This window comes from Mustela erminea, chromosome 6 (genome assembly GCF_009829155.1).
Source record: "Mustela erminea isolate mMusErm1 chromosome 6, mMusErm1.Pri, whole genome shotgun sequence".
Taxonomy (NCBI): domain Eukaryota; kingdom Metazoa; phylum Chordata; class Mammalia; order Carnivora; family Mustelidae; genus Mustela; species Mustela erminea.
The window spans coordinates 127,884,126-127,911,971 of NC_045619.1; the positions used below are offsets into that span (position 1 = coordinate 127,884,126).

At 47.8% G+C, this 27,846-nt stretch overlaps 1 protein-coding gene across 14 annotated transcripts in view; it reads left to right on the forward strand.

Annotated features, from left to right (window-relative positions):
• Window positions 1-27,846, forward strand: part of KIAA1217 (KIAA1217 ortholog) — a 291,604-nt gene that overhangs the window by 129,196 nt on the left and 134,562 nt on the right. For 8 of the 14 annotated variants that reach the window (XM_032349626.1, XM_032349628.1, XM_032349631.1 and 5 more), the window contains one exon: window positions 23,091-23,289. In XM_032349626.1, the coding sequence (XP_032205517.1) occupies window positions 23,091-23,289 (199 nt within the window). Of the gene's footprint in view, window positions 1-9,326; window positions 9,408-23,090; window positions 23,290-27,846 lie in introns of all 14 variants that reach the window. The other 6 variants (XM_032349632.1, XM_032349622.1, XM_032349624.1 and 3 more) reach the window with 1 other exon arrangement.

Here is a 27,846-nt window from a genome sequence, read left to right on the forward strand (position 1 = left end):
TTGCTGTTCTTGGTGACATTGTGAGGTAGGCGGGATGGTTGTTGCCAATTTGCTGGTGTGAAGGTGAACCTTGGCAGTTTAATGGGTCCAGTACAAAGCCTAATGTCAGCCTAAGTAATTCATTCAAAGCAGAACAGTGAATGAGGGCCGAACCTAGGTCTTATACCCAGGTTCTTCCCAACCTGGTGCTTGGAGCTCCGGTCCTGCACGCTAGGCCTTCTTCAGTAATGGCTGTGAGTGCTGTGCTCTGGTGTGGCCAAGGATATTACGAGGCCGTATGCCTCTGGGAGCGACCCAAAGCTAAGGTCTGCCATAGAGATTGAATCTAACTCTTCATTTTGCACATAAGGAAACTGAGGACTGGGCAGATGCCTGAGTTGCATTGAGTGCCCAGAGAACCTTCTAAAACCCAGACTCAGACTGTCTGCCCAGTGCTCTCTGGACCACTGAACCTCCCGTCTCCCTCACAGAGTGGCATTGGCCGTTATTCTGCAAACGCCCCATTCATGTCACCTCCAACCGTTATGGAAACTTTTGGAGTAGATGTTTTGTGAAAAGGCCAGCCAGTGCTTCCCTGTTGTAAGTAGTAGGTAGGGGAAGACGAGATGTTCAGAGGCATCCTTATCCTTCAGCTGGTTTGGGTGGTGTGAATCCGCTTGCTTCAGGGGCAGGCTGGTCAAGATCTAAGAGATTCTAGTCTCTGGGACGATTCTCTCTGGGAGAAGAGGGAGGATCAGAAGTGCAGTGCGTTCCTGACTGGTTTCAGTAAATGATCCCATTTTTTATCCTTCCTTTCTCCGAGTTAAAATTCAATTATACCCTCTCTCCTCGCTATTAAAATTCGTACCTTCAGTTACGTCTCAAGTGCAACAACTTAAGCTTCTCAAGCAAGGCCTGGTCCCATGGTGGCCTGACTGAGGCAGGTGTCGGTGGGCACCCAGCCCCCAGCAGTGTCACTCCCGTTACAGCAACAGCCATTGAAGAAGGATGGAGTGGATCACAGAGGTTTGGAATAATGAGGGAGAAATAGAAATCTGGGGTTCAAAGCCTCCCCCCTTTTAAAGTTTTGACTATTTTTGTTTCCCTTGAGTTTAGTGTTCAGGCGAGGAGGGTTTTGGTGGACATCGAAGGGAAACCCTGCCAAACAGAAATTCCACATCAGATGGAGATTTTCCTCCTTCCAAGAAGGTGTGAGAGTAGCCAAGAAGCATTAAAGCATCGGGGGAAATCAGGGTGACGGGTAGCAACGCTCTGGATGGAGCATGGGGGCTGGGGATAGTCCCACGGGTTTTCTGACGAGGCTCATGTGAGCTTCTGGGGAGTTTCTGGGCCGGCTCCCGGTGCCTGGACTCCTCAGACCTGAGCTAGTCCAGGGACAGGAGGCAAGCATTCAGATCAAGCCGGCTGCCAAAGCCAAGGCTCCATGAGCACCAGGGTCTCCTTCCAGGCTTTCTGTTCGTTCTGGAGGGAAGTCTGAGCCCTGGAGAGATCCCTGCCGTCCTGGTGCTTACGTGGAGGGTGAGGACGGGCAGAGAAGAAACACGCAAGCAAATGAGCTGTCTCGCGTGTCAAGTAGCACTAAGTGTAGTGCACGAAAGTTGGCAGAATTCTCAAGGAATGGGTCATTCCGATGCCCAGAGATTGCATCTGGTCAGGGCAGTTCCGAGATACCTGTCCCCCTTGTGGAGCTGACCTGGCTTAACTCTTCCCAGACATTTTCTCTAACACTACCTGGGGCGCTGTGCTTCTTTTCCTTCTTTGGTAAGTGGAAATGTGGAGGAACGGCCTTAGGAAAGCCCACTGAGATCTGTTAAGGAGACATAAGTCATTTTATAACTAGTATCCTCATCCTCAGCCTTCCCTTTGAAAGACCCGCGGATCCCCTTACCCAAGAATCCAACACTGCCACTGGATGCAAACAGCAAGAGGTTTATTGGGGCGCAGGTACCGGCGGGTGGTCGGCAGCTCCAGCTAACCGAGCACCCCGACCGAGGGGAAATCGGGGGTTTTTATGGACAGGTACAAACAAGTTTTGGGTGGGGACGGCGCTGATTGATTGATCCTTTGAACAGGCATACTTGGCGTCAGTGGATTGGGTCAGGGGACCCCGCACGAAAAGCAGACAAAGCAATCTTACAGAAGCAGAACTGGCCGGTTAGCCCACGCATGCGGGAAAAAAAAGCACTACCAGGATATTGAAGGCCTGGTTACTTATCAAGTAAAGACAATTGGGAGTCTCCTGGTGGAATGTCACACTCCTGCCATCAAGCATCCTTGTTAATGAGATTTAGGTTTAGAAGAAATTCAACTTTATTTACTTTTCCTTCTACCTCCGCCCCCCTCCGTTTTCATGGAGGGGAGGGTGACATTAGGGCTATTGATAAGGTAACTTCCCCGTTGCAATCCCAAGGAAATTTGTAAACCAAGGGAGACTCCTGTCCTGCAGGACTGCGATCTCAGCACGTTAACTATTTATTATTTTATGGCAGTCAGGGGTGCCTGAGGAATGCCACACATATGGAGGGGAGCGGATGAAAGGGGGGGGGGTGCAAGGCACCAGCTTTTGCTTTGTGTCAGCCAGCCTCCTGCTCCCTCATCATTCCCCCCTGAACAATTTTGACCCTTAAATCTTTAAGGTGGTTGAAGGTGGAAGGTCTCATCTTCTGTAACTTCTTCGTGCTGAATAGGGGCGTAGAGCTGTCCCTACCTACTGGGGTCGATATTGATCAGGGTAGGAATGTATAAGGGAGTTACGAAAGGTGGAGGCAGCTGAATCCGGCGCTGACAGTGAAGAGGCGTCCTCGCGTGCGACAAGGATCGTCTGTCGTGGTGTAGTCATTGTAGCAATGAAGTCTCTGCACCAAGCAGAGAAACATGGAACAAAGCAACATATTAAGGTTAATAAGGCGATAAGAATGAGAAGCCCGAAAAGGAGATTTGGCCATAGTCCTTCTCCAAGCCAGGAACTTAACCATTCACTGAGAGAGAGAGAAGGATCTTGTAGGGCCTTAATTTGGGTATTCATATCTTTTATCAGGCCTGTGACATTTTTGTGATAGTCTGGGATGTACACACAACATTCTGTCTTGATAATTGCACATGTGCCACCCTGGGCTGCTGTCAGGACATCTAAAGCCATCCTATTTATCTCTTAAGGGAGGGGACTCTCCAGGGCAGGGGTCTTTCACCTTTGCATGAGACCCAACCTTCGCGGATCTCTCCATGGTCTGTTGCATCGTTTCTTCCCGTATTCTGTGAGTTACGAAGTGTGGGGTTGGAAACCCTAGAAGTCTTCCACAGCTGCTGTCCCATTCAGAACACTGGCCACAAACACCATGTTGTGTCTACAGCTTGGACCAGTCAAATGTCTGCCCAGAGTGGGACAGGTTTCCTTGCTTACCTTGCAATCTGCTTTTGCAGGCCACGGCAAGGTAGTAGAAATAACTGTGTAACAGTGTAAACCCACTTTTTTGAAAGCCAGCACTCCATTGTATGCATAAGTCGACAAATATGTTTCTTTTTTTTATTTTATTTTTTTAAACATCAGGTTCCCTCCCTCCATTGCAGTCATGAGAAGACCAGCATGGGAGATGTGAGACATGGATTTCTCAATTTTTTAGAACTTATCTCACTTCATACAACAAAACTGTAATACAAATATTATTATTACTAATTTTTAGCACTTTAAGGATGAGGAAGCTGCACATGACCCATGACCTCATCAGTATTTCCAAGGTGAGGTGCCCCAAGACATTAAGAGTTGAACTTGAGGCTCAAGGCTAGTTCTCTCTTTCCAAAAGTTATATCCCCCATCGCTGGCATGAATTCACTGTGGAATTATTTGCAATTCTCAGGAAATTCGAAATTCCTAGGATTCCTGCCCTGAATCTTTTTCTTTTTGAGATGTTGTATTTTTTGTGTGTGTGTGTGGGGGGTCTGTTTACTCTTGAGGGTCCCTCAGACTTTATCTTGTGTTTTAAGGTTATTGTTAATCAATTATAATACTGACCATGACTCACAAAGTCTCTCAAGGCTACCTACTTTTATTCCATCTTTAGTATCTTAAACATTTTTAGAAAGGAATTATGTTACAGTTGGGTCTCTCTGCTTACAACTTTTTCTTTTTACCCCGAATAACCTGAAATTGCTTTGGTCCCCAAGTTACTGGTAGAACTGTGTGTCTTTAAGATAGAATGACTTCTCACACAATTTCCCCAATATTGGCCTATGTGATGTTCTTTAGTTTTGTGGGGAGGGAGGGGGCACTACTCATTTTTCTTTCTTCAATGGCAACTTCATTAGACTTGCAGATATCAGCTCTCTGCTGTCATCGGTGTTAATGACACAAACGGTCACCCGGTGTAATTTTTTCTGACTGGTTACATACAGTGAAAATGCACTGTACGAGGGACTCTGGGGCATTCTGAAGAGTTGAAGACTGACTCCCAGCCATCAGTGTGAAGTGTGTCTTGTTTCCTCCCAAGACTGGGATTTCAGCAGGTTTCCTGCTCTTTTGCCAGGGACTGTGTTCATGGTACGCCTTGAGTTCAAGGCGCCCCCTCGTGGTGCAACTGATACATAACCAACGTGAGAAAAAAAACGACAAGCCAACCAGTGATAAAGAGGCTGTGCATTCAGATACGATCTTACAGTTCTAACCATTTTTAAGGCTATCAAATGAACAAAATCTTGTTTTCCAATTTTCCTTTAAATTCATCTGTAGCTCTTTATACTATATTCAGTGCTTCATGTTGAAGAGGGAGAAACAAATCAGAAAAGCACAAGTCGCAAATCCTGGGCAACTTTTAAATAAATACACACACCCACACATATATTTTAGTACAAAAGTAATACATGTTTATTCTAGAAATGCTAGAAAGAACAGATAAAGGGTAAAAAATCATGATCTGACAACCCATATGGATTAACATTTTGGTGTATGTCCTATTTTTTTTTTCCAAGTATATAGACTCAAGGAAAACCAAACACATGTCATTTCAGCTACCATGATTTTTCCTGCTGAATTATACCCGTGAAGTCCATTCTCTGTTGTTACAGGCTCTGCTCCTTCATCATTGCTAGTGCCTGCTTAGTTCGGTTGGTTCCGTGGCGTGCACGCTTGTGGGTTACTGCAGATTATTTCCTTAAAGTCAGTTGCTTGAAATCGAACAGCCGAATCAGAAGGATATGCACACTTGTAAGGCATTGGGTACTTATCGCTTCATTATTGTCAGTAAAGCATCTTTGGGGGAATGCGGTTGTTTTTAACAAAGGCTTCAAGTTCCTAGCATTTGCATTCTTAGTCTGTGCCAGGCATTGTGCCTCTTGGTTTCCGTACCCCCATCCCATTTGATCCTCATAACAACTATGTGAAGTAAATACTATTATTGTCCTCCCTTTCCAGATAAGGAAAGTCAGGCTTACAGAAATGAAGTAGCCGTCTGTGGTTCCAAAAGCAGGAGACAGAGGGCTTTCAGAAATTGGGTAAAAATAGCCCTTTGCATCCCTTGAATCTTGAAATGAGTGGAAACGAATACTGATAATTCTCCATTGGTAAAATAAAGAACAAGAGTGTTGGCAGTAAGAGAGGAGGAAGAGGAAATACGGGTCCGCCAATTTAGAAACATGAAGAAAATTCTAAGCTAAGGCTCTGGCAATTAGATCTTCTTGTTAAGAGAAGATGCGGTGGACAGCTCAGTGATTACTGTGTAATTATAAAGTCTGGGGAACTCCTAATACAGACATGTTTTCACGAGATCTTGTCATTTTCTTCATGAACACATTTTCTTTGACCACAGTTAGTCTTCAGACTGCTTAAATTACTCCTAAATAGTCGACAGTTGACTAGAAGGAAAGTGTATGAGAAAGCCTTCCATTTCTGGGCAAAATCAGAACCTTTTTGCGAGCTTTTCAGTTTTGGCAAATCTCCAAAGCCCTTTATGATTCATCTCTCTCTCTCTCTCTCTCTCTCTCTCATTCTCACTCCCAAGGAACCTATGTTTCCCTTTTGCCATCGTTACCAATATTCTTCTCTTTTCCTGTTATTATTATGTAATTATTGTTATTCTAGAAAATTCAGAAAAAGAGCAAATGGCATCTACCCAGTATCTGCTCTTCCTGTTCTACCCTTCTCAGACTCATCAGTCCTGTCTTTAATCTTAGGACAGGGGAGCTTTTGAACCTCTTTCTCTTCCTGCTGCACTTAGCCTCTGCAAGAGATCGGAAGCACCTTTCCCCTCTGTAGTTTCCCTTGACCATTTTCCTCTGTTTTTTTTTTTTGTTTGTTTGTTTTGTTTCGTTTTGTTTTTTAAGATTTTTATTTATTTGCTTGACAGAGAGAACGTGTGCATGGCGGGGGTTGGGGGTGGGCAGAAGGAGACGGAGAGGCAGGCTCTGTGGGACTCGATCGCGGGACCCTGGAGCAATGATGTGAGCCCAAGGCAGACTCTTAACCGACGGAGCCACCCAGGCACTCCGACCATTTTCCTCTTAATGATAGCCACTGGATTTACTAGGAGTCTTTGAAATAATCAAAATGTCCTTCTGCTTAATTTTTATGGCATTGTTATGATTACCGCTACAGCTTTTTCCTTGAGGTGAGGCTTGCATTTTCCCAGTCACGTTTTCCCATTCTCCCTTAGCTTGATGTAGCCTCGTGATGTCCATGAACGACAGCTCGCCATTAAAATTCTCTGAAGTGACTCGTAGCCACTCCTTCCCCACCCACACTGATTTTTTTTTTTTTTTTTTTTAGGAACAATTTTCTGTTTTATGGTCAAATCTATAAATCAGACTTCCAAGCTCTACACACTTGATTTAACCGGAGTATGTGAGTGGCCTAATAAGATCCAGTTCCCCCCCCCCCCCACTTCCTTACTGGGGGGCTCAGAACCCGTGGAGCTCCAAACACTTCACACACGGCACGGAACCTGCCGACAAGGGAGGAGGTTTTCTCACTTGAGTTTAATTCTGTAATCCTAGGAAAAGGTACCTGGCATTCCAGAACTCAAGTTCCTGTGGCCTCAAGTTCTGGAACCCCTTGTCTGTAGGAACTTCTGCAGCTTCTAAGAGAGGAAGGCCTCCTGCCTGTCCAGCACCCCAGGGTCCTTTCCTCCCGGCTTCTGTGTTTTCCTTGACTTCCATCCATGAAGCCGGGAAAAAAAGCAACCGGTAGAGTTGGTGTTTGTTCCAAGTTTGAAGCCTTTGACCTCTCCTATGTTTCTGCCCCTGCTTTCTTGAGTTTGGGACAGCTCTTGCCTACAGCAGCTGCTTTGGGGCCGTTCCTTGTCCCCTTCTGTCTTAGTATTCTGTTACTACTCGGCCTATTTCCTCTGCCAAGAGTCCCCCTCTGGAGAGAGATTGGGTTTTCTGCCCTCCTGGCAGCCTCTTTGTAGGGGCACTTCTCCCCTGCCTTCTGCTCTCTGCCCGCACTGAGCAGGGCTGTCTGGTCTCAGCCCATTTTATTCCCCATGTCCTTGGCCTGCTGACTCTGGTTTTCTGCACCCCTTTCCCCTTGCCTGTCCACAGAAGCTCATCACGTCTGTCACCCTGCTTCTGTCCTGCACGTTTATTTACCACGCACCTACAGGGCTTTATTATTTGTGATCCGACTTCAGGAGATTTCTTTCATAGTTGATGAAGCCCGTAAAGAATTGGAGGGCCTACAGCAAGCCTCACCTTTCTAGAGAGAATATATTCACCCAGCAAAGGGCTTTTATGAGGCCAGTCCAGCTCATAGCTCTTCTCATGGTGTCAGTCTTTTTTTCCTCTTCCGAGTCCCTTCGAGTTCTTTTCCTTTTTATGGGCCGCCTCTGAATGCATTCTGGGTAGACCATTTTAGTACCGTTCTTGTCTGCAGACCCGTCTTTGGGTTTCGGGATGTCACCATTGGTATTAAAATGGTTTTTTTGTTTTTGTTTTTAAGATTTTATCCATTTATTTGAGAGAGAGAGAGAGAGAGAGCATGAGTTGAGGGGAGGGCAGAGGGAGAAGCAGATGCTCCTCTGAGCAGGTAGTCCCAAGTGGGACTCGATCCCAGGACCCTCATGACCGGAGCCGAACGCAGACGCATAATCCCTGAGCCACCCAGATGCCCCTGTTCTTTTTCCTATAGAGATTTGTGTCTGGCATGTATGAAACCGGGTTCTGTAAATAACATAAAATTATTCAGAAATACAAGAAAAACAGATTATATATACATATTCTCTCTGTGTCTATTAATGGCGGGATGGATCATGAATACTATATAATTCAGTTAGGACGAGGTTTAGAGGCTCCGTATAGGTTGGTCGTTCAAATGTTGTGTCTGGATGATTTTACTTCATATAATCTCAAGGTGCACTCCTGTTGTAGCGTGTGTCTGAATTTCTTTCCTTTGTGAGGCTAAGTAAGCTGGTACGCGTCTATACCGTCTTTTGTGGATCCACTTATCCATTGGTGGACACGGGGGCTGCTTCCGCTGTTTGGCCGTTGTGAATAAGGCTGCTGTGAACGTGGGTGTGTGGACCTATTTCTCTGAGGCTTCAGTTCTCACTGGCTGATTTTGGATTCCAGAGTAAATCATTTGCTCGGGAGGATTATGGAAATTTTCATTTTTCAAAACAAGAAAATGTTTTTCCGCCATGGTCTTTTCAAAAGAAAATAAAATCTAAAAATCAATCCGTGGATCAAAGAGAACTGAAGTATTTAAATACCGGCCAGAGTAAACTCAAGACACTTACTTCAGGGTCACCCAAGTTTCAATGACAGAATTAGTTCCCTCAGTCATAATCCTGACCTTCCATTCCTTTAAGTATTCACGCCGGGTCTAATCATGCGAGTCTTGTCATCCTGTGTGGCAGAGGACAGGTGCAGAGCCCAGTGCTCGTGAGCCGGTCGTCGTCGAGAAGCCGGGTGGCCAGTGCCAATCAAGATGGCGGGATGGGCCTCCCCACCCAACTGCCCTCAGACTAAGGAAGGCATTTCAGTCTGGTTCAGCAGGCTCCCATAGCTCCCCTGCAGCCTTGGGACAACCTCAGGACAGTGGGCCCAAGCGACACATTCTCAAACGACAAGGTGAATTTAGATACAACGATGGCAAGATATTGTAGGGAAGACTCATTCCCAGTCAAAGCTTGCTTTCAGCATTTCAACATGTCTTCCTAAAATACAAGGATGGGACTGTCACCGTTTTCTCCTTGGTTGAGCGGGACAGGGGTGAACTGTGATACATTTTCCTCATGAACGAATCGATGGTCCATGTTGGTCAACCTCCTCTTTTTCTCTTCATGTTTTCACCCTTTTTCGTGTCTATCTTTTTTTCTCTCTCTTTTTCTCCTGTCATGCAGGCTTTGCAGTGCATGCTGATCTCTCTTCAGGCAGAACTTGACATTCAAAGGTACTTGATGAAAATTGAATCAGCTCAGCGAGTTAGTACTCCCACCTTTTCTTTCTCTGCATCGAGTTGTACCTCACCTTCTGCCTTTTTATTCCTTTGCGTGTGGCATTCTAATCAGCGTCCGCCACTAAACCTGGTCGGCTGTCCTTTCCCGCGCTCCCCCAAGGCCTGACTTAAACCCATCAAAGCCAGCCAAATGCTTGCTGCATTCTGAAACACACGTGTGTGTGTGTGTGTGTGTGTGTGTGTGTGTTTTAATTATGAGAGTTAATATTCAAGTGAACACTAATTGCATGTGTGCTTCCAAATATTTCATTTATTTTCCCCAAATTGAGCTGTGGAATTGGCAGCGATGAAGGGTAAGTCAGAGATCATAGTATAGTCTCCCTCGGGACCCCCTTCTCCCCAGCTTGCTTGAGGCACAGTAGTCATGGCGGTCGGACAGGAGCTGTGTCCTTCGGATTACCTCAGAGCCCTACGGCTCTTCCTTCCCTCAGCTCCAGGGACGTCCCGTGTGGGGTTCAGACCATTCTGCGGAAGTGCGTCTTCACAATATAAATGAGAGGAACAGACCCACTCACACAGGACTCAGTGTGTGCCAGCCACTGTTCCAAGTGCTTTACAAGTACCGACTTCTCACAGCAGCCCAGGGGGTGGGCATGCAAGTGGGGAAACCGAGGCACAGAGAAGTTAAATTACTTGCCCAGGGCCACATCGTTCTAATAAGTAACAGAGTTGGGATTTGGCCCCAGGCAGTCTGGGCCCAGAGCTGGCTTTTGACATATTATTTACCCACAGTCCTCTTGTCCTCTAGGTCATAAGGGGTCCGTTTAGAACTAGAAAGGGTGGGGAGCGATTCCAGTGCTTAGACACCTGGCTCGGCAGTGGACACTGGGCCATCTGACCCTCTGGCACATCGCCACCTACCTCCTCTCCCCTCCCCACCCGCTGCCAAACGTGACCTATTTCTTTCTCGTCTCCTGAGCAGACACAGGTCTGAGGTATTTGCTCCCTCCTGTGAGGCCTTCAACACAAAGCGCTTTAGGAAGCCTGCGCCAGGCTGGCCTTTGTACAGAAGTGACCTTCCTCCCATTCCGTCAGCCTGCAGTGACCACACTGATTTCATTGCCTTTCCCTTGTTTTTTTCTTTTAAAGATTTTATTTATTTATTTGACAGAGAAATGGGGTGTGGGGGAGGGGGACATAAGCAGGGGGAGGGGCAGAGACAGAGGGAGAAGCAGGTTTCCAGCTGAGCAGAGAGCCCGGTCCATCCCAGGACCCCGGGATCCTGACCTGAGCCGAAAGTAGACCCTTAACTGAGCCAGCCAGGAGCCCCTGTTTTCACGTTTCTGTAATTCCTGTAATTCATCGACGGCAGAGGTAGCTTGATTCTTTCCTTGCATGCGTGTTGTGTGTTAGGGGCGCAGGCGAGGAGGAGAAGGCTGAGTGGGCTCCTCTCTGCAGCTTTCTCTGCGGCCATTTTTAACAGCCTTTCTATTTTCAGAACAAAGATTTGACTGCCCGATGTGGGCTTCTCCATCATAAACTGTGCAGAGTTCGGGGTCCGCCTCACTATTCTTAAAACAAATTGTCAGCACCAACTTTTTTTTTTTTTTTTTTTTTTTTTGGCTGTATCAGCCAATAATGGGATATATGAGAATTTTGTTCAAGGGTTCTTTTTTCAAGCATTTATACCCATGACAATGGCAGTAGTGTATTTTGGAGGACTGAGATAGAATGAGGTCGAAAATTGATGTTCTTCCTCTCTGGTAAAGGAGTCCCACTCCACCTCTGAGGATGTCACATTCTCCATTTGGAAACCGGAAGTCACCGTTTACCCGCGTCAGGCAGGGTGGACACGGAAAAAGGTTGGTCACAGTCTCTCCTCTCACGCGGGGCCCCACAAGCTAAGGGACCCCCCCCTCCCCCCGCAGGACCTCAGGGAGCCCAGCCATCTAGAGCCGCCCTCATTTTTGGTTGACAGATTGCTGTGTCTTATTTTTCAGTGACCCCTCACCACAAGCACATCAAGTAGATATTCTGATGAGTTTGGAGAAGTGCGAGCACACGTTCAGAGAACCTTCACATGGGGTCACTGCCCGCGCATAGCAGGGTTGGGGTCTACGAAGATTCTATAAGAATAGTGTGATAAAAAGGAAAGAGGTCTCATTCTAAATCTTGGCTTCCGTCTTCCCAAACCCTGATGTGCTCTCCTAGGGCAGCTCTAGAGGAAAAAAGAGACACAGCCTGAATCTAGACCTTTCACAGGTCTTTTTTCGTTTGAAAAGCATTCCTGGGCCATTGGGAGAGCAGCTGGTGGTGGTGGTGATGTTAGTGATGGTGGGGAGTGTGTGTGTGTGTGTGTGCATGTGTGTGCGCGCGCGCGCGCCCCTGCGCGCACCTATGGATGTGAGTTGGAAAGTATCAGCAAAGCCTCTTTTCAGAATGTCTCAGGAGGGCCTGGCCACAAGCATTTGGAGGCATGGAGGCCTTGGGCACCCCAGTGTCCCCGGGCACCCCAGTGTCCCTGCTGGCCCAGCTCCCTCCCTGGGGCCTTCCTCACTGGGTGTTGGCGGGGGGTACCTTCAGATCTCCCCGGACAGAACAGGAGAGGGGCCTCGGCTAGCAGGGAAGGCCTCACAGCTCAGCTGTAAGGACCCCACTGCGGCCTGGGCTTGGGCATGAACTTACAGATGGCTTTGTTAGGAGGCCTTCTCTGGGGTCTGCTTAGCCCTCGGTGTTGTGCTGGTTGTCTTGCAATTTCAAAGCCTGCTAGCAGGCCCCTTTCCTTTCATCACCATAATAACAGCAGTCCTGACTTGGACACCTTTTATCCTGAAGCCTTTTAAGTGCATTCCTGGCTCTCTGAATTGTAAAGGCATCTGGCTTCTCCCAGTGAGGACAGCAGGAGCCCCAGCCTGCAAAAATTACTTGTTTCTACGGCACACCTTCCTGTGTGTGCAAAATAAAGCAGAAAAGAGAGAGAGACTGAGTGATTGATTCAAGGCAGCTTGATAAAGAGACCTCTACCTTGGGTGGATAAACTAAAAATCCGAAGGCAAAACCTCAGAGGAGGAGGAGACAAAATTTAGGAGTACAGCGAGATGGGACTGGCTTGAACGTTAAATTTACGGTCCGCCTTTCTGCTGTATGCGACATTTTGTATATGTTCTGCATCCTTCTCATTATGGCACAAAGTACTGTGTATTACTCCTTCAGGAGGTGAAATTATTTTCCTTGTTCGAAATTGTAGAAGTACCATTGTTCTGCTCATGGCTTCAGAGGGGGTGTCCATCTGCGGAAGAGACGGGGTCCACGGGGAAACCGCAGCGTTCTCCGGTCGGCCTTCTACTCTGTATCCACTGGGTCAGGAGGAAAGCAGGACACTGGATAAGAATGGCAGGAGTGTGTGTCTGAAAGGGGTGGGGGGCTGAGCTAACGAGATCCAGATTTGGAACTTGCTGATGGTGTAACTTTCTATCCCCGCGGAAGAATGTTGAAGGCAGAGGGAGGCCAGCCTGGCCTTATCTTCTTTGAAAAGTCCTGGTCTCTTTCTGGCTTTGGAGGGAGGTCCGAGAAGAGCCAGTTCAAGGCGTTGCTTCAGAAAGTGAGTCTGGCTCATACTCCAGGTAGGACAGCTGGCGGGCAGGTGGCCGGTCGGCCTCCAGTCTGGCAAGTGGAAAAGGCTGCCCCGCCCCCCCCCACCTCCCTGCGCTGACCTGGCAAGGGGCTCACGGCCCATCTGGAAGGTAACTGGTTTTAGCTGCTCCTCTAGGCACAAATGACTTAAAGGAAAAAAATGAGAAACGGATCATCTCCATACCGTGAAGGGGCTGAAATGTAGAAAATATCCAAGAGACTGTAAAGTATGGCTAAAACTTCAGATTTACCTGGAGTCACATTTTAATCAGAGCTTTAAAGTTAAGTTATGGTAATGTTGTCAGAATGACGGATATGGAGGCGGGGGGGGGGGGGGGGGGGGGGGGAGGGGAAGAGCTACAGATGTGAGAATCTTGTCTCCTTAAAAGGTAAAGCCCATTATCTGCATGTCCAGAATGTAATGGATGGCTTTGGCTCTTCTTCCTTAGCTGTAATCTTTTTTGGAAGTGGAAGTCCACGCAGTTCTGGATTCCTGCACAGTTTGGCATGGCATGAAAATGAAAATGCGGTCTTCATACCCCTGCCCTGTCTCCCCCTGCCCCCACCCCATGAATTCCTGTTCTTCTTTGTGAGGCCATCTAGAAGGATGAGTCCTTCTACCTGGCATCTCATTATACAGAAGGAATATGCTTGCGAGGAAAGGAAGGAGCTGCAGAATCTTCGTGTCACCATAGACAAGCATCTCTCCGGATTCTAAATGTTTTGTGAGCTAGTCTTCCCTTCCTCTGATCAGCTCTTTAAAACTACGCTTCTTCAGTCATTGATCTGCAAAAGCGGGCTATTCTCATTTTGGAGAAAGAAAGAGGAAATTATGTTACTCAGGATACTACCATATAAAGAAATCCGGTGCTGATATCTGAGTGTATTGCTTCCATTTCTCAAGTTATATGTAAAATAAATAAATAAATAAATAAATACCCTTTAAAAAGCCCAGATTATGACGGCGTGATACTCCATGGTCTGGTTCCATGGTAATTTGTTAGCGCACCTTCGTGTGACTCTAGGCTTATTTATTCTGTATTTCAGATGTCATCTCTACAGATTTGCTCCCCGACCCACTAGTGCAGGAAGTATCACCTCTCTAATTTTTGCAAATCAGATTAATCTGGCTTGGCTTCAGCAATTATTGAGAAATTGATTCTTGTCACTTTGGGGTCATAAATCCTAAGGACAGCATTTAGTCCCATAAAACTGGGTAAGGTTTCTGAGTCTCCGGGGACACGGTTTAATGGCCTTCCAGCAGTCCGTGTGCGGTGGGCTCATGGGGGTGTCTGGCAAGCGTCCTAAGCTTGGACACTGGTTTCAGCCGCTCTAGCGTGCCACACATCTATCCTGCCTGGTGGGGCCACTCCTTGTAACTGAAATCCAGGTCTCCATGATTTGAGGAATACCACAGCCATGACCACCACCACCGATGGCAAAACTAGCATCCTCTAGGGCACCTGGGTGGCTCAGTGGGTTAAGCCTCTGCCTTCAGCTCAGGTCATGATCTTGGGGTCCTGGGATCGAGCCCTCTGCTCAGCAGGGAGCCTGCTTCTTCATCTCTCTCTGCCTGCCTCTCTGCATACTTGTGATCTCTATCTGTCAAATAAATAAAAATCTTAAAAAAAAAAAAAACTAGCATCCCCTAGCTGGCCCTCCAAATCATTCACCCCCTTTTTCCTGCCCAGTTAGCAATCTTCCTCTGCTCTGCAGGGCGGGAGGACCCTCCCATATTTATTTTCCACATATCCTTACCTCCTAAACCTAATCTAGGACCAGGGTCTTCCTGGTGGCCTCTGTAGCATGAAGACACTGTTAACAGACCTCCCCCGGGATGACCTGAGAACGGAGGCTTGGCAATTGTTTCAGGGAATAGGGGTTAGGAGTAGATGTTCCATATTTATTTTTGTGGCTGACAACGATGAGGACATGATAAATTAATATCTCAAAAGAGTCATCCACCACAGAAACAGCTTGAAAGCGAGTATCTATGTAGTGGGGTGCTTCTTTACATAACGAGGAGGCATCCTTTCTGCACCAGATGCCTTCGTCATTTGTTTCTTGGGATCTGGAGAAGGTGCTTTGCGAGGTGAGAGGGGGTTAGCGGAGGGGTTCCGCGCGGCTCGCGGAGGGGTTCCGCGCGGCTCGCAGGGCGCAGTGACATGCCTGTGGCCGGATCTAGCTGGGGAGGCAGCGGGCAGTGACTACTTGGCTTCGCAGCCTTTTCATCTTTCTGATCTGATAATGAAGTAACACACCCAGGGAAGGAAAATGTGGAAACAAAAAACACAGTTGTACTTTGCTCCACTGCTGAATCGTCTGATTTTCCTCCAGACCAAACAGTTTTCTGTTTTCACAGGTGAAAATCATGAAGAATGTCTGGGTACTCTTTTGGTGGAAAGAGGGAGGAAGGGGCTGAAATCCTACCCTTGAAGAAACAGGGTATAAACTGAGTTTATCAAGGGGAACTCATCAAAATAAATCTCGGAGAAAATGCTTTCCCCCCCGATGTCCAAGCTGAGGAAGGGAAATACTGATTTTTCAGAGCTAAACTTAAGACATGGGGAAACTTCTGAGAATCTCAGGTATGCACAGTTGGAAGTCGGCCTTAAAGTGGGGTTTGGGCAGATCTGTCTTTCCAGTTGTAAGGCCCAGGAGTTCTTGATTAGAGGCAACGCTGGTGTGTGTCTGCACACTTTTGCCTGGGACGCAGATACGCACTCAACAGTCCATTGTGTGTCTTTGTACTCACATCAGGACCGTGCACTGCTTGCACTCAAGATTTTTATTAAAAATAGAAACTGACTTCTCATCTAAGTCTTTAATACCATTGTTATAAAACCAAGCATTTTGTTCTCATGTTTGTGTACTAGTGCTCACATCCACCTGGCCTGTTCTGGAATCGTGGATGTCCTCTGTCTATTCCCCCGGCTGGCCATCAGCACAAAATGGACCCTGAGGAGAGAGCGGCTTGGGTTTTGCTTCTCTGGCCGCAAAAGTGGTGGGAACGGGCCAAGGAGCTTTGCAGAGCCCAGGGCCTGCTGCTGCTGAAACGCACCTGGCTGTGGGCCCTGGGCTCGGCTGAGAGTGACAGGTGGGCCACCTGAAGGGAGAGGACGTCAGCCTAGACAGATGCGGCCACTGGGGTGGGTTTATGTAAGGCCGTGGGCAGGAGGAAGTCAGATACGCCCAGGAGAGCTCTTGTCATTCTCCCCATCGCCAGGCCCAAACCCCGCAGAGGCCTTAGACTTTGGAAACAAGGAGGGGCGCCTGGCCGGCTCAGTCAGTGCAGTCTGCGACTCTTAATTTCAGGGTCGTGGGTTCAAATCCCACGTTGGACACAGATATTACTTAAATGAAAGAAAAGAAAACAACTTGGAAACAAGGGGAGGCAAAGAAGGGAGGCAGGGGACCGCACTGTGGTTTCTAGAAAGGGCTCTCAGCAAAGGAGACACTTCAGCTTCACTTACCGACGATTCTTAATTCTCCTGAGGCCACTGTGGAGGCCGGATGGTGGAGTAAACGGAAGTTGGGGATGATCCCTGGCTGTTAACTTCTAATATTTTGCTCCTTGAGTACCGAAGGACTAGAAAGTTCTCTTCAGTTGAAGGCAGAATTTGAACTCAGTTTGAGTCGAAAGCTTCCTGAGTACAAGAAATGGGACCAAAATGTCTGAATGTCGTGATTAAACTAACCCTGTCAGTTAACAAGTACGGTTAATCCTTGAACAACGCAGGCGTTGGGGGCGCCGACCCCCCTCACAGCCGCAAATGAATGTGTAACTTTGACTCCCCCAGAACCTAACCACTGAGAGCCCACTATTGACTGGAAGCCTTGCCGATAACATAAGCAGTTGACTAACACATATTCTGTGTGTTACATGTGTTACAGACTTTATTCTTAAGATACATTCTTAAGAAAATGTTATTAAGGAAATCAGAAGGACAAGAAAATACACTTACAGCCCTGTACTATATTCATCAAAGAACTCCCGGTGTAAGTGGGTCTGCCTTTGGCTCAGGTAATGATCCCGGGGTCCTGGGATCGAGCCCCGCGTCAGGCTCCTTGCTCAGCCGGGAGCCTGGTTCTTCCTCTCCCTGCTGCTCCCCCTGTTTGTGTCCTCTGTCGCTCTCACACACACAAATAAGTAAATTAAAATCTTTAAGAAAAAAAAAAGTCAACTGTCTTAGGATAATGAGTCATCCCAAGTGCATTTGCATGTGAGAAACGTCCTATCTCCCAATTCTCTGTGGAAATTGAGCATTAATTAGAATGATGCAAAACTTCAGTAAGGCAATGTTGAGTTTTGTTTTCAAAAGATAACGGAATTTGAAGTGAAGTGTCTAGCCCAAGTAACCAGACACTTCACGGTTCCCGACGACTAACACATTACGTAAAGCTATGTTTGCAGGCTTCGTGTTTTTGGACCTCAGCATTTCAATTTTGACTTTAAGGGGTCCGAAAAATGGGAGTGGAAACCCACCACGAGTACCTGTAGCTTAAACTTCCTTTTCCCTTTGGCTTTGATCTCCAAATAAAGCAACATTGTGAAGAATGAGAGTAAATTTGATCTCCTAGCACAGCATAATGCTTGTGGTGAACATTTCAGCAAATATTTGTTCATGATGATAAAATGCAAGTATGGCAGTCTTCTAAAAAATTAATGCTGGCCAACTGTGTTGCATGCGCTTGAGAATGTTAAGTGTAGAAACCTCAATCCTCGTGCTATAGCGAAGCTGCGTGTTTCTGTCCAGCAAGTGCAGTAGGGTAAATAATTTGAAAGAAATAATAAACGAAATTCTTCTGGGTGATGTGGTTTTTTCCTCCTTTGTGTGGTGTGTATGTAGAAGTTATGAAATCTTAATCCTTTGTCCTTAGACGCCCAGTTCATGACTTTACCACTTTACTAAACGACAAGCTAGTTCAACCTCTCTGGTCTTACAGACGAGAAACTAGGATTCGGGGAGACTCTGAGTTTCCCACCTTTCGGTAGAAGCTTAACTAGAGTCAGCATCTCCAGACTCCCTGTTAAATGTCTTTAGCACTGACTGTCAGCTCTGGAATCCTCCAGACTTGGTCCTGGTCCTTTCACTCGCTAGAATTTCAGGCAGGTTGCTTAAACGGTTTGTGTTCTCGGTGGTGACCAGGGTCATGAGTGGCGGTGAGGTGTAAATGAGAAGCCCTTAGGTCAGTCACGGTGTGGCAGGCATCGCTTCATTCCTTCTGGCTCACTCTCCCCTCATCCCTCCAGTAGGAAGAGAACCTTCCTGGAGGACCAGTCTGCCCTTGTTGCAGATGGAGCCAAGGGGAGACGTGCATGAGGCCTGTTACCCCAGCATCTCTTGGAGATAGAAAGCCCTCTTGGAAGAAGGGACGACTAGAAAGGGTGAGGGGAGTTCAGATGGTTTGGTTTACACAAACCATTCCTTGGGGTGCAGGACCCCAAAGGAATTCCTGTTTGGATTTGAAGGTTTGGAGGTCGCCTGGAGATTTGGGGAAAACATCTAGAAAGTTGCAATGGAAGCAGAGGGAGATGGATTGGTTTCCTGGGTCCCCATGAAGCACAGAGGGAAATCCAGCCTTCCAAACCCTTGAGTCCCGTTCCTATGGCTCATGTAGAATTTCCACCATTCACGGCTCCACATTTCTTCCCTGTGAGGGTCAGCTCTCCGCTCAGCAGCTTGGGGCAAAGGCTCCAAATGCCACAGACTGTGCCCGACGGAGAAAAGGCTTCGCCTGAGCCAAAATGAGAATAGCTCCCAATGTAAATACTTTTTATTAGGCCAAACCTGAGATTATGTGAGTATCCCGCCCCCCTTTTTTGTTAATTAAAATAATCTCCTTTCCTACATAATCATACCATACACAGTAAAAATTTCAGTAGAGAGGACATATTTGGGTGCCCTCAACTTCGTGAAAAACCATCGTAGTAACCCTACAGCATAACCTCCCTCATAATTTTTTAAAGAGAGTTTCATCGGTGAAATGCATATATTATCATGCTAATATTTTAAATGTGGCTATGTCTTAACTGCCCAAGGCTGGGAGCTGTTAGAATTGGTCTGTTTCCGTGATAGCTTGCTTACAAGGCACAAAGTCATCTCAAATCAGTTTAAGAACAAAAATGGAATTAATTGGAAGGAATTAATGGGAAAGGCCCCCCCCAGCATGCTGAAATCAGGACCCGGGGTGCCCAGTGGCCCAGATAGCTGCTCTCCACCCTTTGGGTCATGGGGATCTCTCATCTCTGTTTTCCTGAACAGATCTACCTCTTCCTCTGTATTCTCTGTTTCCTGTTCCCTGTCCCTATCAGCCACGACTTCCTATGACCTCACATGAAATCGCTTCTCTGTCCCAGGTCTCCATTTCTTGGGGAGAGACTATAACGGGTCTGGTCAAGATCAGGTGTGGCTACTGCTTGGTCCAGTCAGCTGTGACTGAGCTGGACGTGGGTGACAGCACTTACCTGCGCAAACCAATATACGCTTGAGAGTGAAAGGGGGTTTCTTCGGAGAATGACCCTAGGACGACAGGTGCAAAAGCAGGAATGTCCCCAGGTAGCTGCCCTGTATGCCCCCTCCCCCCACTTCCGTCATATAGGACATGGGTCTTCGGGAGCTTATCCAAGTGGGCAGGGAGGAATGAATGCCACAGAGGAGGAGGACATCATTTGGGGGCGGAACTCTTTCAAAGATGGCTGAGCGTCAAGTCAGATAAAAGTGACGCTTTTTCACATACTTGGTATTACTGAAGAGGGTAGCAGGAGGCAAAAGCCTGCCCCGAGGTCGCCTTCTAGAAAGAGACCGCTCGCTCGGTACTCTGCTGCTTTGAACCATGAATCTGTGGGCTCAGCTGAGAGAGAGACGGGGGAGAAATGTCCCTTGAGAGGCCAGCAGATGTCCCACTTTCTCCTGCTGGGTGACCCCCAGGGCCTAGAGACCTGAGAACACGGGTGTGTGACTTGGCTCAGTTCATGCATGTTCTTCCCCTCCCTGCCCCCCACCCTATCCGCCCTCCAGTGCCACCAGCCCTGCCCCCCAGACCCCTTCTGCAGACACCCTGCCACACCTCTTAGCTCCTCTCGTCCAGCTGTTAATGAATATGTTATCCTTGGCCCCAAAATATGCCTTCAGTGCCTTAGGAGCTCAAGAACCCCGTGCAGCACTTCTAACCCCAGGGGCCTAGCACGGTGCTGAGCGCAGAGTCCCTGTTCCAAATGCCTTTTGCCTTTTGCCATAACAGCAAATCCCAGGGTAGCCGACATTCATTAGTATCAGCAATTTCCATTGTCTCCTCTGCACTATATGATGTCTGTGCAGCGAGAGCTGGCATCAGGGGAGGGGACCCTGTGAGGAGACTGCGAAGCCGCAATGACAGTTTGCAGGGGGAAAGTGAATGACACAGAAAAAGAGGGGGAATTTATATTTGGAACTAAGTGGCTGTGTACAGGAAGTTTAAAAAAAAAAAAAAAAAAAGATTAGCCCTTACAACTCTATTTTTATACATATTACCACCACGGTGACCCTGAACGAGAAACAGAAATTTGATTCTGACTCTCTTCAAGGATTATTGCCTTTTGCAATGGAAAATGACAAGTCATCAAATGTTTCCTCTCTGCCGTGGGCTGCGGAGATGACCAAAACGGCAGAGGCCAGGAACGTGGTCCTGTTGCTTAAAGTAATATTATCTCTTGACTATTTTGCTAAACTGAGTGCGTCATCTTTTTCTTTTTCTTTTTCTTTTTCTTTTTTTTCTTCTTCTTTTTTTTTTTTTAAATCAGAATGAAGACATCTTCCCTGGATATTCTGTCGAGCATAACAATCAGGTACCTTCTTCATTGAGGACCCTGTGACTTTATCTAGATCTCCGTGGGCTAGCCAGGGGATGGAAGGATTTTTCTAGTCAAGGAATATGCTCGCTGAGTGCCAAAGCCAGATCCCAGTCTTTATTCCAGAAGCGGACTTAATGGAACATAAATCTGGGAATCAACCACTTTTGGGGGCTGGCACAGAAAAATTAACTCAAGGAGACATTTTAACTGTTAATGGGTGTCCTCTCTGGCAGGTAATCTGAGCTGAGCGTTTGCTCTGAAACACTCAGGTTGGTGCTCTCTGTGACAGCTCACACTTCAGGGGAGTGCACGGATCTGTGTGCTGACCTTTTTCTGGTTTTCCTCCGTGGGAAGGCCCCGAGCGGCGTAGCCAGGAGCAGCGGTGTAGGTGATGCGATAATCCCCCTGCCAAAAGGGGTCTCCTTGTTTAGCAAGAGAGGGGGGAAAGAAGCTCATCATTCTGCCGTTAGTAGGGTTCCTGGGTGTATCAGGCTACATATTTTTCAGTGTGCCTTGTTCTAGAAATCATTAAGAATTTCAAGACAGGGGCGCCTGAGTGGCTCGGTTGGTGAAGCGTCCAGATCTTGATTTCGGGTCAGGTCATCATCTCAGGGTCATGAGATCAAGCCCTGCATCAGGTTCCATGGGAGCCTGCTTAAATTCTCCCTTCTCTCTCTCTCTCTGTCTCTCTGTCTCCCTCCTTCCTGTCTTAGAACATGCCCCTCCAAATCCTCGTACTCTTGCTCTCTCTCTCAAAAATAAATAAATGAATGAATAAATAAATAAATAAAATTCAAGACAGCCACAGTGGGGCACGGGCATAGGTTGCACACCCGAGAAGCTGCTCCTGCCTTGAGAATTAATTGGTGCTTAGTTTCAAAATGCACTGGCCTCCTTAGGAAGGCTTAAAGGAAATAAAGGAATGCAAACAAACGGAAAATCCTGCTGCTGTGGACTGCCTGTAGCCCAGCACCGACCCCTCAGTGCCTTTGGCATCTTAGGAAGAGAAAACTCACCTGCCTGATTCATTGCAATCAGTCTGCCCTCCAGCAGGCGCCCAGGATCCGGTAATGCCTGTCCCGGTGGGCATCGCGAGAGGGGAGAGCTGAGATAATGGGTTCCTTTGGCCTAATCCCCGACTTCTGCACTCAAGGACCCCACCCCCACTAGTCAGAGTTAACACTGTTTCAGTGCACCTTTACTTTGTCTTCTGTGTTGGTCCCCTGAGTAGACTGTGAACACCAGGAGGGCAAGGCTATGCCGCTTATTGCATGATTTTGGCCCCAGGACCTAGCACAACGCCTGGATCATAGTGGTACTCAGTCCGTGTCTGTTGGAAGGATCAGTGGATGTACCTCACGGTTCCTACCATACACTTCATTACCCACTGATCTGTGTTATTTTGTGCCCTAGAGTAATTGCACCCATCAGTTCTGAAACGCTTTGACATCAGGCAACCTGTTGTCTGTTCTTCTCCGTCTCCCACACTGTTCCACCCCTGGTCCGTGTTCAAGGAATGTCCTTGACGAATAGATCATGAGCATTTTACACAGGAAATTTCCTGCCGTCACAGCATAGATAACTTAAGAATTCAGTTACGTGCCGTGTGTGCATAAGTTACTCTAGATGCTTCCTGCTGATTGGCGAGGTAGGTAATAACGAAAGCTAGACATCATCTGACCTACAGGATTTCTGGCTCAGAGGAAGATATCCAACTGTGATAGAGATGTCTCCTTCACAATCTTAGTTTTACTGATTTTGGAGACAGTCTTGATGGAAGACTTGGAAGGACCAGTTGTGTTCAGTTTTCTGTGGTGTGAGTCCTTATCCATTTAAGTATACATAAATGTGCACAATCCCGTCTGTTGTCATAACCGCCGTTAAAATGTGTGGGGCCGAAGGAATTGATTTGCCATCATTCTTTCCTGTGATGTGGCTTGTCTGCATTTGCTTGTTCAAGCTGGAATTTGTACTGTAGATGCTCAGTGATAAGAATCTCATTGGAATACTCCCGGACAACATAGGTGGGTTGGTTGGTTGGTTGGTTGGTTTTTTTCCAGTAACTTCCACAACTGATACTTTGCCCACTGGATCTTCGGTTTCCTGTGTCCAGTCCTTCTATCAGATTTTCCCCCTGCCATATTGTTTGCCCAGCTCTGCAGAACTTGATGGCATTGAAAATATTTTCAGCGTAATTCAGAGTCATTTATTTTTCTCTTTTCTTTCACATGCTTTTTGCAGACAAGAAGTCCCAAGCTGTCTCATAGTCCCCAACCTCCCAATTTGGGCGACCCGGTCGAGCATTTATCAGAGACGTCTGGTGATTCTTTGGAAGCCATGTCTGAAGGAGAAGCTCCAAGTCCCTTCTCCAGAGGCAGCCGAACTCGAGCGAGCCTTCCAGTGGTGAGGTCAACCAACCAGACGAAAGAAAGATCTCTGGGTAAGCTCAGAGGGTAGTTTTTGATGCCCGTTTTTACTGCACATGTGTCTTTTTATACTTCTGAACCCATGGCCCAGCATCCAAATGTTTATTAGATCTTGTTTGTGCGAACACAAGTCCTGAGAAACTTGACTGAATAAACATCGAGCTGAAGAAACAATAAGTCCAAACTGTCTCTGGGGCCGGGCCTCGTGCCTGCTGAAGAAACAATAAGTCCAAACTGTCTTTGGGGCTGGGCCGCGCGCCTGTTAGTGAAAACCATAAACACAGGGCTCTTCCCACCACCCACGGAAGGACAGAGGTCTTGGTGTGCAATTTGCTACAGCTTTTCCTTTCAGCAAGCTTTTAAAGAAAGCGGAAGGATTCTGTTGTTCTGTCTTCACCACTTACCATTTGCTTTATCTATTTATTTATTTATTTATGTTGGAAATTCAGTTTCTGAGTCACTTTGTTTTTTTTTTTAAAAAAATGTTTGGGCCCTTTAACAAAATGTACAGACAATAAGGATTTAGACCTCTCTGCTGATCTCATAAGCTCAACCTGCTGTTTCAAGGTTCCAGACCAGTACTTGTTTTTGTAGATAGATGGGATCACGGGGTAGGAGGGAACAGGAACAGGATCAACCCACAAAACGCTTCGGGGTCTGGCCCCTGTCCAAGACAGTGCGAAGACGCCGCGCGAAACCAAGCAAATGTCTTGCTTGAAGGGCAAAAGAGCAGTGAACGCTTTGGGGAAAGAAGGCTGATTTTGATTTTGTTCCCTTGGTTGCAGATGACAAGAAGACTGGTTGCAAACATTCTCTTCACTGGCCTTAAGGAAAGGGAAAAAAAAACAAAAAACAAACAAACAAAAACAAAACAAAACTATTATTATTTGTATTATCGGTATGACAGTTTCACATTAAGTTTTATATAGATCCTTCTAGGTTAATAATCCAGGGTCCTCATTTTACAAACGAGAGAAGAAAACCGCAGAGGAATCTGCTTTTTCTTTTCCTTTCTTGTTTTTGGGGTTTGGGGGGTTGTTTTTGTTTTTATTTTTGGGGGGTCACATAGTTCGATGGCAGAAGCGGGCCTCCAGTTTCTCTTCGTCTCCTGCCCAACTGAAGGAGTGGGACACACAGGGGTGGGATACACCCGAGGAACATCCTGGGCCAGAGGACACGGGCTTCCACACCAGCCCTAGGTTGGGGCGTTGCATCTGGGTTTCAGAGCTCTGTGCTCTCTTTGCCCCACTCAGCTTGTGGAGCAGGAGCCAGTCCGGGAGCGGAATGTGTCCTTTGTGCTCTGCAGGAAATGAGGGAGCTTCGGGTGCCTGGAAAGATAGCCTGTGCTTTGCAAAATAAAATGAAGATAAGAATGAATGCCCAGGTGCCTCCCTCCGTACCTGAGTTACCTGGGGAATGCCGAGCCTGAGATAATGGTTCTTTTGTTCTGCGGGGCAGGAGTTTCCTCCAACAGCCAGACGCTGCGGCGGGCAGTCCAGGTAGATCCTGGCAGCGTTCTGGAAGCAGCCTGGGGCACAGAGGCTGCGGGCGCCAGTGGTAGCCTTGGCCTCGAAATTGCTGAGAGTGGCTGGTGTTTTCTCACCAAGCGGCTGCCTGCGCTTCTGCAAAGCTCTCGAGTTTTACTGAGCACAGCCAGGTGTGCAAGTTCTGGGGCGCTCAGGGTCACTGCAGATTTAAAAGGGTATCCGAGGTGCTTATTCTTCTAGCTCCGCGACGCACTTTTTGGCCTGTGATTTTTGCAACTCTTGGGTAGAAAGGAAGGAAGGCGGTGAGCGGGGGGGGGGGGGGGGGGGGATGAGAAGTTTGCCCCCAGGCCGGAGGATCCCAGGTTGAAGAAAGGGGGCTTGGGGCGGGACCAGTGGGGTTGGCGCTGCCCTTGACCGCCTCTTTGTGGCCAGTTTGGGAACGTCCTCCTAGCTGCACCTGGCCTTGTGGCGTAGTTCAGTTGAGCCGGGATGGGAAATAAACAGGAAAGTGTGAGCCAGGGAGAGTCTAAACACGGTCTCCCTGCCAGGGGCCTTGCTCTGCTTTGTGTTCCGGAAAATCCTGAGTGTGCGTGTGTTTATTTAATACACACAAGCGGGCCCTGGGGAAGGGCAGGCTCCCCAGAGAGCCCAGAACCTGGAACGGTGTGTGTCCCCCAGCAGGTGGTGGCCGAGGAGCACAGCTATGAGACTGCCTGCCCCAGAGGCCACAGATGGGGGTACTGAGCGACCCATTGTCACTGCCATTTGGAAGCCCCGCATAACGTTTGGGATCTGGATACTGTCACTTTACAGTCCTCTGCAGAATTTTAAGATCTGCCCCGAAGCTCTGTTGATCCTGTCTTTTTATTTAAAACTCTCATAGTTTGTTCATGATGGATTTTTGGCATTAATTCTGCGTTTTAAAAATCTCACCTGAAAATACTGTCTGGCTTGATGACTCACTTTTGGGAGGCCCTTTCGGTTTTGCCCCTGACAGGGGGGCTCCTCTCTTCCTCATGCCGGTGGCTGTCCCCTGTGTCACCCCAGGAGCAGCACAGGCGTCTGTAGGGTCTGCGGCCTCAGAGGCCGGAGTGAGGTTGAGCTTCTGCACAGGCATGAGGAGCCTCGTGGGAGATGAGGAGATGAGGACTCCCCCAGCTCGGGCAGCAGCGGGAGGAGGCCTGGACACCGGGACAGTGGGGCCAGGACCGCCCAGCATCCTGAAACCACTCTCGCTCCCCGGTGGGGAGGAAACCTGCTCTCACTTCAGGCAGCCTGTGCCTGGAGATAAACCTGCCTGCTTAATCACGTTTCCACCTGACTAATTCCTCCTTTCTATTACTTTAGCATATTTAGGGGGTGTGAGGAGCCCGGGAAGGCTGGGCATGGTGCGTGTCGCATGTCAGAGGCTTTCAGGAGACGTGGAGGAGAGAAGGCTGTGGGGGTGGGGGGCACAAGGCTTTCGTTGTTCAGCACAGAGAAGTTAGACATCGTTGGTGTCTGTGTTACACTGTCCCTGCATGCAGGATGTGAGCTGCCGGAGGGGACTCTGGGACCACAGGTTTGGCCAAATGACAGCAAAACCCACAAGTCCTTTCCTATGCCCAGGGCAAAGGTAGCCACTCTTGGAGATTTACGAAGCAGAAAAGCAAAGAGAGAAATGCGCTCGGGTCTCTGACTCCTCACATAGCCAGGTCCCAACGATGTGCCGCTCGGTATGTCCACTCCTGCCGTGGTGGCTTCCCCGCCCACGCGACCCATCCAGAGCCCAGAAGAAATCTTTCTTGGTGGAACCGATACTGCTTCTCTTTCCCTCTCGCTTCAGAAAAGAGAAAGTGAGAGGAAGTCTGCAAAATAAAGTCAAAACCGCTTTGCAGTCGGGTTTGGTTTTAGAAATCATTTCCGTGGGGGGAAAAAAAAATGTCCCCCTGATATTAGGTCTGGGTCTTAATGATGGAGTCGTTTGCTTTTCATCATGGCCATCTTCGAAATGCCTGTCTGGAACCCGACCAGGAGCAGGGGCTGGGGTCTGGCTGCTCCACAGTTGGCTTTGGGGAAAGGGTAGCCGCAAGATGTTCCCGCCCTTCTGTGTGCCCTCAGGAATTTGAAAATAAAACTCCTGTGAAAACAAGAACAGCAGTAGCAACTTCCTCCTAGCTGCCGCCAGATGCCTTTGTTGACCGGATTCTCAACACTTCACAACCTCCCAGACCAGCCCGGCCGCCAGAGGTGGTGCCATTTCTGTAACAGATTGCCTCCGAAGGACTCAGCCCCGACAAACGAGAATGATTTTAAATGGCTCGGGAGGATTTTAGACTAATTGAGGGAGAATTTTCTCGGTGCCTGTGAATGACGGAGCATCTCCCTGTCTGTTCTTTTATTCCAGAATGGTAACAGTGAGAGTGATCATTCTCTGAGAATGATTTGGGGGGAGGGGCGGAAAGTTCATGCTTGCTAGGATCTCCCCTTCTGTGCACAAGACTGAGGAGGAGGTTCTAGCAAAGGATTGAGGAAACCACCCCCATCTACAAAGTGGAAAAGCCAGGAAGGATTGGGGCCGAGACGCTAAGACTCACATTTGGGTACTCGATGATTTGAGCATGAAGGCTTAGCCCTTGGATAATTAAAAGAGAAATAAATTTCAGACAAATGGAAAGAAACATTGCTCTACAGGATAAGTGCAACATTTATGAAATGTGTTTTCCTAAGTGCCAGGAGCGATTGAAATGTCATATAAAAGCAGAAATTTACAGAAGAGAGTTTTGTAGCAAGTCAAGAGGTTTGGGGCACATTCCTGATCTTTTTAGGGTACGACCCCAGAAGAGTATTGTCTCTAGCATGGAACTAAGTGGACAGGCATGGGTGGGTCTGGTGACTGACTGTCATTGCCCACTGCGACCTTCTAGTGAGCCTTCCTTCACTTCCGGGGCTGGAATGCAGAGTCGTTCTAGAATATCAAATACTCTGGGTTCCAAAAGTAGGGACCAAGGCATTTGCGGAGGCTTTTGGATTTGTCATTTGTCGTTGTCCCAGGGTGTAGTCACGGAAGCTAGCGTTGAGAGTCAAAGGGCAAGGCACCCATTT